General features: G+C 42.1%; 1 protein-coding gene across 1 annotated transcript in view; it reads right to left on the bottom strand.

Moving 5' to 3' along the window:
* Positions 1-12,673, bottom strand: part of xkr6b (XK, Kell blood group complex subunit-related family, member 6b) — a 56,338-nt gene extending 43,665 nt beyond the window's left edge. The window contains exon 1 of the mRNA XM_031321659.2: positions 12,114-12,673. Within this exon, the coding sequence (XP_031177519.1) occupies positions 12,114-12,673 (560 nt within the window). The remainder of the gene's footprint in view (positions 1-12,113) is intronic.
* Between the last annotated feature and the right edge of the window lie 2,076 nt (positions 12,674-14,749).

Genomic DNA, 14,749 nt, shown 5'->3' with positions numbered 1-14,749 from the left:
GCATACGGCAGAAGAACATTCACACCTACTATGCATGCACTCGCACTCACCCATTTGCATGCATACATTTGCATTCACACGTATACAGTATAGTGAGAGGCAGGTGGCTCAAGTCTTGTGTGTGTATGTATATGAGAGGTAGTGACAGAGGAGTGACATCACTAAACTCTAGTTGCTTTTGCACACAAGCATATAGACCACAGTGTATTTAAATAAACGGCAGGGCCCGAAGCATAAATGCTGTTGTTAATATGTAATTCACTCGGAGGGCAAACAGACAGGGAGCTAGGATGCAGTGGAAACAAAACAAGAGATAAGGGAAGAAAACGATTGATGGTGGCAAAGAGGGAGGAGAAGTGGGAAATAAAAAGTAGGGAAAGCGCAAATACAAATAGAAACAGAGACAGACAGAGGGACATGGAGAGGTGCACGAGTCAGAAAAAATAACCAGGAAGCAAAGAAAAGAGGTCTGAGTTTCAACATCTGAAGTACACTTGGTGTGGACCCATGGCCTGTCAGGCCTGAAGAGGTGGTGATATGTGACATCCAACTGATCACTGTTGGACTCCTGAGCTGATGACCTCTCTACTGTGATGCTCTCAGGTCCCCCTCAAGAACCCAATTTAGCTCTCCTGGCTCGCCACGGTCACCTGAAGAAAGGAAAAAGCCACCCAGCCACACTGATAAGGAAGAGAGGAAGAAAGGACATAGGAAGGACATAGAAAGGACATAGGAAGGACAGTGATGGACTGCTGAGCTGGAGGCCTGAAAACGGGCTGTCCTAAATATGACGAGGCACCTAACATTATGTGGGCCAGAACACATTTTTCTTATGGGACATTAAACCAGTGTAAACCAACATGAAAGTACAAGAATGCAAGCTGGTTTACATACACTATAAAAACATTTAAAAAAAAATCTCTTTATGTAAAGGAATAGCTCAACATTTGGCAAATATACTTATTCACTTTGTTGCCAAGAGTCAGATAAGAAGATTGATACTCTCATATTTGTCTGTTACTGTAACTATGAAACTGAAGCCAGGAGATGATTAGCTTAAAAACTGATAACTTGGGAAACAGCTAGCCTGATTCTATCCAAAGGTTAAAAACAATCTGCCTACTAGCATCTCTACATGTCACAAATTAACATGTTATATCTTCTTTGTTTTATCCGTACAAAACCAGTCTTTATGCTAAGCTAACAGTCTCCTGGCTTTAGCTTTGTATTGAACAGACAGAAATTATCGTGTCTGTGGTATTGATCTTCTTATCTAACTCTCTGCAAGTAAGCAAATAAGTGTATTCCAAAAATGTTAAAACATTCCTTTAGAAAATGACTTTCTGCATGTACTGTAAAATACATTTCTACACATGAAACAAATATTCATATTAAATAATATGGCACACTTTGAATTCACATCTGATTTTTTTAAGGAATGAACACAAAGATTTTTAGCTATAGGCAACATATCATTGTTTCATTCAAACACTCACAAGTACAGTATAGCGACTGGCTGCATGAATGCTGTTACCCACAAAACACCAAATTTAAATAGAAAATGCAATATATATGAATGTTATGTGTTTATATCTAATAAACTGTTGAGGCTGTTCCTTACGATAGAAGTTCTGGTGCACTTTTCTATGGTAATTATAATTTATCTTAAATTCAATGCCAGCTGTAACGACCTGGTGTGTGTTTATGTTTGCGTGTTAACAAATTTCTGAAAACATCTACAGCAGTGTACTTGACTCAGTTCTCTCACTGTCACAGTGTTTGCATGGTTTTGTCGTAATTTCTTCTTACTCTCATATTTGCATGGTGACACCCTGCTTAGCGAGCTGAGACAGCACGCACACTGCACAACAGCACTAATTTTGTGAAAGGAGTGTCTTCATATTGCTCATTTCTCAGTGAGTGTAACAGCTCACTAAGCAGGGTATCGCCATGCAGATACGAGACTGAGAAGCGACAACAGTGAAACCCCTGCGAGTGTGACACTGTGAGAGACTAACGGGGCTGTTCAATTATTTATAAGCAGAGATTGTCTGTTTATCAAACTGACGCCTGGAGCGTCGACCATGATTAGACTCAAACAATGGTGGTCTTCTCTGAGCACTACTGATGCAGCCTCCAAGACACAGCCCAGATATTAATGAAATACAGACAGCATCAAAAAAGCTGTGTGTGTGTGTGTGTGTGTGTGTGTGTCATCAGATCCAGATTTTGAGAAATCAGACATCTGGGTGCAGCTTTCCACAGTTGTATGTAAACCAACATTTTTTTGGCTTGAGCTGAAAAGTGGCTGACAGCTGCATGGCAGTGCATTGTGGGGCTGATTCTCAGTGGGATCTGCAGTACTAGTAACCCTTTCACAATAAAGGAGTGATTTGATTCAGATATCAAAATCCTATTTAATGCACCTTTATAACCCTTCAAATGTTGATTATAACTTCTCCCTTTTTTTGCAGCATTCTGTATTGATTCACTCTTTTGTGTGTAGTCTTTTCAACAGACCATAAATAAGTACCTGTGAAAAGCTGACACCAAACAAATGGCATGCAGTGTGAGAGGAGAGCCATTAAGCCACAGGTTGACTCATGAACCGAGGTGTAACAGTTTCCTGCAGAAATGAGACGTTTTGTCAGGAAGAGGGAGCAGAAGTGAGAACTAAAAAGGATGGCGGAATGTGGGAGATCTGCAAATGGGCTCTGTAGGGAGTAAAAGATGGGTGGTATGGAAGGATAAGGGAGGGAGGCAGTGTTGAGTTGTAATGGGGCAGGAGCCAGATGCTCCAGTTTCCTTTACAGAAATGGAGGTCAAGTGCAGCTTTATGTGAAGGCAACACAGGGAGAGAGGCATAGACATAAAGAGAAAGATGGAGGGGAGGGAGGTAGCATGATGACTTTAACTAGTGGTAAGGGACACAGCATTTGAGCTCACAGTGTAGAAAGCCCGGTCCCTTTAACTACAGCAAATAAGGAGAGGATAAGAGGAACACACAGTGTGGTGTCTCCTTCCTGGATGGATGGAGGAGGATAAAAGGCTTATGAGGATCCTAAGAACATTAATAGGTGTAAGTGATAGGGAGGGATAAAAATAAAAACATATGTTAACTTTGCAGGGAGGACAGATGGTAGTGTGGTGGCTTGAGCTTATGAAGAGCACTAATGGATAGAGAGCGTGTACGGGGAGAACACATGATGATCTCAAATAGTACGTTTGGGAGTGTAGGCCTCACCTATTTCCAGAGAAAGGGAAGGATAAATATATATTAGGAATACAACTATTAGGCTGGGGGATTCCAGATGAAAAATAGCTTTTGTGTGCAAGCATTTCAACTCGCACTGGATATCCTCTGGGCTCAGGTAGTGATTTTCTCTGAGCAGAATATGCAGCAGACTAATGTGAAAAAATATATATCACACACCATGCAGGATGTGTTTGTTGTGAGCGCTTCTGAGCGAGCTCAAAAGAAAAGTTGCAACGGGCATGGGCGTAAATCTGATCTAACAGTAGGGGGGGACAATAAACATAAAATTTCTGAAGAGCAATTTTTGAAAGGGACACAAATAATACAGCCACAATTATACTCGTAGAGGACATGTGTTCACAGAGGAAAGCCTTAATACCATCATTAGTGTAGCATGGAGACTGTACCATTAACCTTCTTTTCAGCGTTTCTCTTGATTCAATAAAAAAGCTGACTAAATTGACCAAAATATTCTTCTTTAAAACCGTGTATTTATTTTTAAGTTGTTTATAACCAAGCCACAAAAATACCTTAAAATATAATGACCTATTTTGAAAAAGTGTCCCCATATAAAAGAAATACAATGCTTTTGTACACTTGTTAAATTAGCTGATCATAATGTAAATTAGTGAGCCACTGGTAAAGCTCATCTGCTCACCCTGACAGCCACACACCTCCAAAAATATGAACTAAGCTCAACACACTTACCTGAGACTCTCCACCTGACTGTCCCTGGTCTCCCTGAGACTCTCCACCTGACTGTCCCTGGTCTCCCTGTTCCTCAGGTCTTTCTGTCTCCCTTGCCAGTGACATAGTGACGTTAGTATTTCCATAAGCACCCATTCTTATAAAGATGTTACCAAATTGTCTTGATATGAGGACTTATTGTACTTACTTGGCGTTTTGGTGTAGGCCTACTGAAAAAGGATCTTATGTCTGTTTTTCTTTTCTCTGTCATTTTTAACAACACAAATCTTTAATGTCAGATGTCTAAATATGAGTTAGTTTCATAGGTTCACCACACGGTCATATTATAAATATGAACTGATCTTGCGTCCTCCACATAAATATTAGGTTTCTTCTGGGACAGAGGATATATATTTGACTGATCAGCCACTTAATTTCATATTGAGCAAAACACAACTGTAGATCTTCAATATTAACCCTAATATCAGTTCACACACATATAACGTTAGGTTTATCGCCGTGGTAACGTTGTAGTGGGTGCATTTCTATCCAACAACCTATAAGCTAGGTAACATTACATTACATTACACTAACATAGCAAACTTTTTTGTCATGACTAATTCAAAGTAAAGTACAGCATGCAGTGGACCAAACCACTGTGAGGCAAGGGAGGGGGGACTCAAACTGCTTCTAAACTTAAAAAGCATTTTTTGGGGTTTGTATTGTTTTACTGCTTACACAGACATATAGATATTTTAAGTATACATCATTATGTTATTTACAATACACAGCATTGTTTTAATGATATTTCTAGGGGGCGGACAACCCTTAGATGGGTGGGGGGGGGTCCTGACCCCCCCGACCCCCCTGGGATTTACGCCCTTGGCAACGGGGCAGATTTAGATTTTGGAGAATGGAAATAAAAGACAGCTGCAGGGAGGATTGAGAATTGAACCGATGCAGCCAATATAATTGCCAAACAGAACACACCACAATGAACAAACAACAGACTTCAAAGTCAATAAACCCTACATCATCGTGAGCCAAGTTCCACAAGCATACAAGCTACAACTGTAGCAAGCAGAAACGAAGAGTGTAGACATGTTAACACACACAGAAGCAAACAGAACAATTCTCTGAATCTGGAAAGTCAAAATTAAAGGCTTTGTCTCTTAATACTTTCTGACTACCCTGCACTGTCTGTGCACTCAGCCCCAATCCCATCGGTTCGTGCTGAAGAGTGAACTCTTAATATAAATATATGAATTTTCTTCTTTTTTTTAAGTTTAGTATTTTCATAAAACAGCTGGGCACTGTTGTTTTTAGCAAACATTAATCAAACAGGAGTGAGCATTTCATTTATTGGGGACTAATTTCAGCTGTGGATTAATACACATGTAATGCTCTTGTGAGTATTTCTGGCAGCAAATTGGTGTTTGCGGGATTGAATCAAAATTAACTCCAGTGCCCATGTTTATTATAATGAACAAACATGTCACCTGGTGTGGCTCACTGATGTGTTTTTAATAGTTTTAATTCCTGTGCTCTGAGGGAAAGTGAGGAGGAGATGACTTGTAGTTAGAGGGGAGAGCCAGGGGAGGGTGGGAGGAGTCCACTGTCCTCAGACTGCACCACCTATCTCTGATCTAAGTGCCTAAAGAAACAGGACAAGGAAATTTCTAAATCTGCCAAGGTGTGTGTGTTTGTGTGTCAGTAAGAAAGAGAGAGACCGCGATGTGAGACTGCATATAAGGAGGTATATAAAAAAAAAAGAGCTACTCTCCACTCCCCTGAGGTGTGGTTTGTGTATGTGCGCGTACACATATGTACGTGACCTGCATACAAATCTCTGTCTGGTAACCCATCTGCCTGTGTGCTTAATATTCGTTCAGGAGGGCCAGCCTGTGTCTGTCTGTTGACCAATGTTGAGAGGCAGTAAGGATGTAACATCAGTGCCTTCAGGCTTCTACTACAAAATATTGTTTTGCTCAGGAAGCAGGCCTGAGACGGTGAAATCAAGCATCATCATAGGCTCTTTATCCCCAGTTATTCTACCGGCATTGAACTTGCTCTCTGCAGTAACAGCCGGTGGCATCGCTTGTGGAAATGGGATTGCAATCAACTTACATGTTAAAAACTCATTTATTTAGGGGTTTACCCTTACATACATAGGTCACCAACGACATTATGTTATGATGTTCATGACAGATTAAAATTGCATCTCTCTGTTAAAAGAAGTGAAACATTTGCTGAATCAAACATTTTCCAGCAATACTCTCTTATTCAACAACTCAGCTTGAACTCTAATTCTGATAAAACTGAACCAAAAGAGCAATTGAATTGCTTTTTCACATCCCTCTCTCTTTCCCTGCTACTTGAAAAACTGAAGCACATATTTCAATATCATTTACGGCTTTCTGTCTTTTTACCCCCAGCTGCGATACATTCCCGAGAGAGCTGGCTTTTCTTGCATGTTGATAGGCTCCTCCGACACATAATTGGGGGTTTTCTTGGAGTGCTGCCTTTAAAGGGTTGTCCCATGTTATCAGTGCTAATGAGAAAATGAGTAGTGTTACACTGATATGTTCCCGAGCTGCAATGGAAGTTTAATGTGCTGTCTGTAAATAATACACAGCACAGTCAGATGTGTACCTTAATAAAGACAAGTGCTTTCTGTCTGTCTGTGCCTGTCTTTATCTTTTGTAGATTAAAATGCATTTGAGGGACTGGTATTCTAAGTATTTGAATGTGTTTCTTATAAAGTGTGCAAACATCAAGACACTCACATTAGGAGGAACAAGATGTTCCCATCTTTTGCCATTTTAAACTCAATACATAGTTATATGGATTGTTACCAATTTATCCAAGCCATAATTTTGTTTTCTCTTTCACCCCGTCAGCTGTTTTTTTTCCTTGACAGGGCAGCTGGTTGCATTGTATCATTTCGACGTCTCGCCTCACTGCGTGTACAAACCTTTCTGGCAACTACAAGCAACCCAGCCAGCCAAGAGAAGCTTTTGTCGACTCCTTCCCAGACTGTATTAATATTTACCAGGCTAGGAAACAAGAGGCAGATGTCAACCATAAGGTGAATTCTTCGTGTTGCCTGTTTCTGGATTAAAGCGTAATCCAAGCATCAGATTTGTGGTGTTAAAACATTTTGTACAATTGCAAGGGGAGAGGGGGGGGGGATTCCCAACTTCTTTGGCTGCTGCAGAACTGGAGAGTTCCTTTATAGACAAAATGAATGTACATTTTCAGTAATACAATAATAAGAAGGTATTTACCAGAAAATGTATCATTCTCATTGTGGTCTAATTTAACCCCTACATATATGAAAGATTAGCAATTTAGTAGTCTGAAGTGCATTGCATTTTGGCACTTAACTGGAATAAATTGTGTTTTTATACACTGTCAAACAAGCAATAACACAACCCACACACTCTATCATGGACACAGTGTTGGATCATGAATAACAACAGGAATAATCATACCATCATATCACATATCTTTCCCAGTAGCCCTTCTGAAACCTGACTACCTACTCCATTCATTTTAATGGACATCATTACAGTAGTTAAATGACACAAACTCAAACTAACATGGCCAACATTTCGACACTGTTTAATACAGCTGACAAATATACTGTCAATAAGTAAATCTAGGTTTAATATACATCCAAAGTCTGTTCCACCCTTCACTATACACAAGTCCATATGTGGACTGAATACAATATTAAGCCTAATATCTAATATGAGAATGTTTAATGACCCATATCTTTTTAGATATCATCATCATTGTGGTTAGGATGCTGTGCAACACAGTGTTGTATGTGTCTGGGGAACTGGGTATGACAGCCAATGAGACAGACTCATAGGGTACACACCCTACAATATTCAGTGTGTTTAATTTGGTACAAGGCTGCGTGAAGTTAGAAATGGCAATACAATGCATTAAAACCTATCCCTGTGATTGAGTCCGTATTTCAGCACTGGACAGCTCCTGAGTCTTGTTTAATTGGGTTTAGTATTTAAACCAACAAGAACTGGGTAAACTAAGGATGACTACCTCACCCAGTTCTCAAGTGGTCTAAAATCCTTTCTTAATGAGACGACTTGCTGAAGTCTTATTCAAAATACATCTAAATGGTTCTAGATGTCCAGGCTGAAAAGAGGCAACAAGGTTTAAAAGGTTAAATGGACAGGGATATCTTAGACAAACTATGTGTTGTTGGAATTACATTCTCTGATGCATATTCTGAGAATTTACAGGTGTTTAAATCGGCTTCCATAAAGTTGGGAGACTAATAAGAGATTATAGATAATTCAAAAAAATAAAATAAAAGCATGGTCAAAATCAAAGCTGCGGAGGACGAGATATATTGGCCTTTATTGGTCAAGCTACAAAAATGCTGGACCAACCATTTTCCATAATGCACTCCCATAATATATTTCCATAGACGTCCCTGCCTCCTAAATGTCCACTTCTTTCAATACCTCTAATTTATAATGTCCACTTTCTATTAAAGATCTTCTCAAACTCAAGCCAATGATATCATCAGGGTAATTTAACTCCTCCAGAGCCACAGAAGACATTACACAGCTGTTTTCCAGATGTTGTACTCCCTGTGATAAGTAAACTGAACGTCATGTGTATTATGAGTGGAGTGCCCCTTTAAATATGTAAAAATGTAACCACATTGAAATATGTAGTTACTGATTGTATTTAGAGGTTGGTTTGAAACTGAACGCCAAAGTCCCTTTTTAAATCTGAGAAATATATAAGGGCTGCAGAAGAGATGTGATGTTGAAATGCTTACTGCTCAGTGGTTAGTGGAGTCTTCAGTTTGTGAGAAGCTACTGAAAATTGCCTATTATACAATATTTTACCCCAACTGTGACAAATTAAAAGGGAAGAAGAAGACGTCACTCCGACCATTTCTGCTGGGATTTCCCAACAACAACATAGAGCTTCCAAAACTTTCTACATGGATTTCCTCAGGCGGCAAAGATGGATGCAGTTTTTTTCAGTCAGACGCTAATTTGGGTTTACACTGATTAAGCTGTCCATCGTACTGCCAGGAGACCTCTGTGTATGTGTGATCCACTGTGTGCCTGGGCGTATGTGAGCGGAATTTCTAAAGCTTAAGGGGACACCGTCAGAAGCACCGGTGATTCACAGGGAGGACGACATGACAGAGCTGTTTAGAGCCAGTGACAGAGTGGGATTACAGATGGCAGGGGGATCCTCCCTGTTCTGTCAACAATTATCAAGGAGATAAATGCAAAACAAGCTTGGCGATTCTGTCATCGGCTCGGGTCCTCAAGTGCATGGAAGGATGGCAGCAAAATTGAATGTAGAAATAAAAAATAGGATTGACTAATGAGACATGATGAGGCAGTGTTTTTGACTCCTGTCAGCACTTGTTTTCTCATATTAATGAAGTCAAAACATTTCACAAACTGATACTGTAGCATATTGTTAAGAATGCTGAAGAATGGCAGTTGCTTTGAAATTCTGTAATGGAAAATTATTATATATTCCCTACATGGTGACAAAATATGCTACGTTCTGACACTGAATTGAACCATATGATGGAACTAAAACCTAAAAAAAGAAAGCACAGTACTGTTTCATGTATATTCACCCCCCCCTTATACAATGTAACATATGCTACCTATTGGCAGTTTGGCCTCTCACAGTGGCTAATGATCTCCATATCAAGTGTTAGCCCTGCGGGTCTTAGGTTTTGAACTCTCACTAAGCTGACAAGAGCAGCTTTTGACCCTCAACCCCAAACCAGCAACCAGGCGGATCATGTCCGAAGGGAGACAGTGGCCTGACAATGATCCCTCGCCCCAGTCTTTGTGCTGTCACAACATACACACCAACACATTTTGTTTACTTGAGTTCCTTATAAGCAACTTCAAATCCTCTAGTTTCTTTCTTTTTTTAACTTTAGTTTAGTTTAGGTTTGGTTTAGCGTTTCACTACTGTACCTGTAGAGCTGAAGCTAGTCCAAATCTTGTACTGTGGTTCCATTTTACTAATGTCCCTGAAAACATTATCACTGTAGGTAGAAAGTGATTTTTATACAACAAATCAGATAAAGCATGTTAATTAGTGAGCTTTAGAGGTGTTATTAGATGGATTTTGTTACTACTGGACAGAGCCAGGCTAGATTTGACATAGTATGTCTCCATTTTTTTGCAGCTAAAATAAGGTAAGCTGCCCTTGGCTGCAGCTTCATATGTCATCTAATTATCTGCTAGAAAGCAAATACACATATTTCCCAGAATGTTTAACTATTCCTATGTCATATTTGACCAGATTTGTAGACATGAAGTACATTATGCATACAAGAAATGTGAGACATGACCAAACTTCTAATGTGCTAATTACATTATGTGACTCAAGTGCAATTTCTTTCCCTAAAAACTGCTGCATCCTGTCCAGTGACACGACAGAACACTTTACATTCAACCACTATAACCACCAATACAACCATTGACTTTGACTGTGCAACCGTTCCCAGCATTCTCCATATCTTCTTCCCACTACAGATATGAGCAACATAAGCAATTGAATCACACTAGAGTAAATAAAAGAGCAACTACAGTACAACTGCAGCTAATCAATATAATAGCCTTCAGGTGCAGCTCAAAATGAATCTGATGAGGAATGCTGAGTGGATTGTCTCATTCTTTGAAAACCCACCTAGACAGGGGATTGCACCAGCATCATGCACTAAATGAAACATAAAAGTCTTTCCAGCCACATGGAAAGGAAATGAGGCTTATTTTTAGACTATATTGTCAGGGGGGGTAGGTAAAACTGGTAGAAAAGGTATCCCATTTAAGGCTTGTGGCATTTTTTTCTTCCAGAAAGGTCAGTGAGTTTCAGTTCAGATTTTACTCTTAGTCTACGCATGTGAGTAACTCAGCCTGTAGCACCAATGTTCTCATGCATTAGACTACAACACAATCACGGCATATAAAATCCATTCGCCTGAGGAGCGGAGACAGCTGACAAACAGATACAACAGAATCTGTGGTCAGTCAGTATGTGATGCTGCACAAAAACACTACAAATGTCGACTGAAAAGCTGAAAGTAAGGATGAAACGGTGTGACCCGTTTCTCTGAGTCTCACGGTGTGCTGTTCTAAAAAGAATAGCCGCTGCCTGGCAGTCCATTCAGAGCAGCCATCATGCGATACTTTTTTTCCATTAAATGCCAGCCACTGCGTCTGTCTGCACCAAAAACAACTCGCTGCTCAGAAGCTCTGACTGAACAGCCCAAATGGAGTAGATAAGCTGCGCGCACCAGTGTCACATATTACTACTACTGTAGCCGCTACATGCCACAGATTACGCGCAGACACGTACACCTTGAGTATCCCCGCGGTCCCCAGACGCATCAATTTGTATGGCCAAAAAGCGGATTTGGGGACCAAAGATGTCGAGCGTCGCAGAGGAATCGATGACATCATGTCTGTGGGGGGAAGATTTAGTTTTGTGAGCCGTGAAAACAGATGCTCGTCTGGCCTCTAGTTGTAGAGTTGGAGTATTTGATGCGGGGAGGGAGAGGGGGTGAATCGAGGCGACCGTGTGCACTGTGATGTGAACGGCGCGCCTGACACACACACACACACACACACGCACGCACGCACGCACGCACGCACACACACACACACACACACACACACACACACACACACACACACACACACACACACACGCTTTCGGCTACTACCTGTCCGCCTTTGAACAAATAGCCCTCTTCCCTCCCCACACGAGCGCAATGGCGCACTGTGATGAAATAATCACAGCGGTGCAATTTCTGTGCAGCTGTAGCAGTTTGCTCCGGACGCATTTGGCTGAGGGCATGGAATGTTTTGCAAAATGCTTCAAATGTATTGAATATTTTGTATGCAAACACAGGCATGTGTGACACCACAAAGTGGAGACTGTGAGGCAAGCGTAATGGCATCACCACGGTTCTGATTTTCACCCCAGTCATGTAGGCTACACAGCTACGGGTTATACCAGGTGACAGTCAAGAGGAGGTTAGAAGGCTGAGTGAATGTAGGGAGTGAGAGGAGCTGGAAACACTGTGCTTTGGAGGTTTTAACTGATTCTTCAAAAACACAAAACTTGAAGTTTGTCTTACCTCCACACTTGTCCCAACTGAAAGATGTGTATGACGGTCTGCCAGACCCAGACAGAGAGGCGGCAGCACCTGTCTCTTTGCAGACTGGCTGCTCTACGACTACTCAGACCCTCCACGGAGCCCAGTCCGCCCCCAGTGTAATCCTGCACAAACCACCTGAAGCTCAGAATCTGGACCAGAACCGAGGGAACCAGCACGAAGAACAGGGTCAGGCCTGACCACAGAAAGTCCTGCTTGTGGTAATAGTCGATGGCCAGCCACAAATCGGTCCCGACGTCCCAGAAAAAGACCAGCATTGCCAGGATGATCCACAGGCAGTCCAGCCAGAGGCGCTCCTCCTGCGGTGGTCGCGCCGCATCTTTCCCCTTCCCCTTCCCCCGGAGGTAATGCAGGCAGGCGCTCCGGCAGCCCCAGTAGCACGACGAGGTGTTGCAGCAGTGGCAGATGTGGAATGAGCTGCTGTTCCGATTGTCGTCCTCTCCCGTCCCCACCACCTCATCCAGGTTGTGCAGCTGGGCGAAACCGGTGACGACCCCGCGACCATCGGATTTCGCTGCCATCTTTCCCTCTGATGTTCCCACCTCCTCCGGCTTCCGGGGTTCGTGACGACACTTCCCTGACACCTGTTTTGCACCCCAAATGTTGGAGCCATCTAAAAGCGGGGTGTCAGTGCGTCGCCGTCGCTCACTCTGTCCCCGGATAGCGCACCAGTGGCGCCATGGACGCAGCACATCTTGTCTTGCTTTCCCTCTACTGCAGATCGATTCCCTCCTGGTAACAATAATCTAATCTACAAGTTCAAACAATTTAATATGTAACTCATTCATCCATCTGTGGTCGACCAATTTTTACCTGTGCATTAATCTCATTTCCCGCTGCGCAGTTGTGTTCCCTCTCTGCAGCTCTCCTCCAGCTGCAAGCTGAGTGCCAAGAGCAGACCGTCCCTCCACTGTCCCACCCCGACGTTATTCATCCCCCACCTCTCCCCTCCTTCCTCCTCTCTCTCTCTCTCTCTCTCTCTCTCTCTCTCTCTCTCTCTCTCTCTCACACACACACACACACACACACACACACACACACACACACACACTCACAAACACAAACAAACAAACACACACACACACACACGCACGCACGCACGCACGCACGCACGCACGCACACACACACACACACACACACACACACACACACACACACTGTCTCTCCCTCTCAACGTGGTTGCCATCTAGTGTCTCCTTTGAAGCCCCAAAATTTGCAGGAGAGGACTGCATGATGTAATGCAGCATGCCTCATCATCACCAAAGGAAGTCTTTCCTGTTGTTTGAACATTTGAATCAGTCACAGTGACACAGTGTGGGGTCATTTTTGTAGGAGGAAGGCGGAACAAAAACACAGGCCTTCCTATTGACGAAAAAAAAGCATCCCACAATGACTTTATTGCTCTATAAAGAGTTTATAGTGGCCTTACTGTGCTTTTTAGTATTTGTATCACCTGGTATAAGTGTAATGGTCCTCTATGATATAGTCAGTATGCTTGTAAAATTATACTATATGTATATTTTTCGAAAGAGAATAGGCATTTCTACCTGCATCAACAAACAATTGGAAGTTAAAATTGGAAGTTTTTCTGTATACAGTAGTAATGGCATTACAAAAGAGCAAGCTATAGGCAGCTTCTTCACACCATGTCCTCTGGGTAAAAGACCTAATGGATCTATAGATGAATCTATAGATGTCTAGAATGGTTGCTAAGAGACATGTTGGGATTTCTCTCCTTTATGCAGGATTTTATTTCGTAAACATTTGCTGAAAAGTGACGTTTCCCCCTTCGGTAGCATGTGCAAGCAAAGAGCTGGTGAGTCTGCTGCATGCTCAACAACACAGTGATTAGACTGAACACACAGAGCTGCCATGCAGGGTCATATCCACTGTGAGATTGATTGGATCATGTCCGCTTTCACCCAACTGCTCTGCTCGCCTGTTTGGACGCTGGAGTTCATGGGAGCTGTCCAGTGCTGAAATAGTGCTGAACCCGAACACTCTCTTCTATCTCCCTCTCTATCTATCTCTGAGGACCCTTATTGACACATTTAATTCCATTTAATTTATAATGTCAAATCACAAAAGGAGTTATCTCATGACACTTTACAGATAGAGTAGTCTCGACCACATTCTATAATTTACAAAGACCCAACAATTCTCCCCCCCAAGTGCAAGCATTTGGTGCGACAGTGGCGAGGAAGAACTTCCTTTAAACAGGCAGAAACCTCGGACCGACCCTGACTCTTGGTGGGCAGCCATCTGCCGCTGCCAGTTGAGACACAGAGACACTGTAACAGGTATACAGATATGGAGAAATATGATTCATAATAATTATAGCAGTTTGTATGATGAGTACCGATAAAGATAATAGAACTATGACTAGAAGTAATAGTAGTAGCAGTGCAGGGAGTAGCAGGGCGTCAAGCAGGACTACAGCAGTAGCTGCAACCACCACGATTTAGGTGGAAAACTGTGAGGCGAGAAAACATAGGGACTCTGGGGAATAAGTTAGTAACAAGCATTACTGGGACGTGTATGCACACAGATGGAAATGGAATGCATTCCCTAAACCTTCAAGTGAAGTAACATTAAG

Source organism: Sander lucioperca, chromosome 19, assembly GCF_008315115.2.
Source record: "Sander lucioperca isolate FBNREF2018 chromosome 19, SLUC_FBN_1.2, whole genome shotgun sequence".
In the NCBI taxonomy this organism is placed as follows: domain Eukaryota; kingdom Metazoa; phylum Chordata; class Actinopteri; order Perciformes; family Percidae; genus Sander; species Sander lucioperca.
The sequence above is the reverse complement of the archived record's forward strand: the minus strand, read 5'-3'. Positions and strand labels throughout refer to the sequence as shown.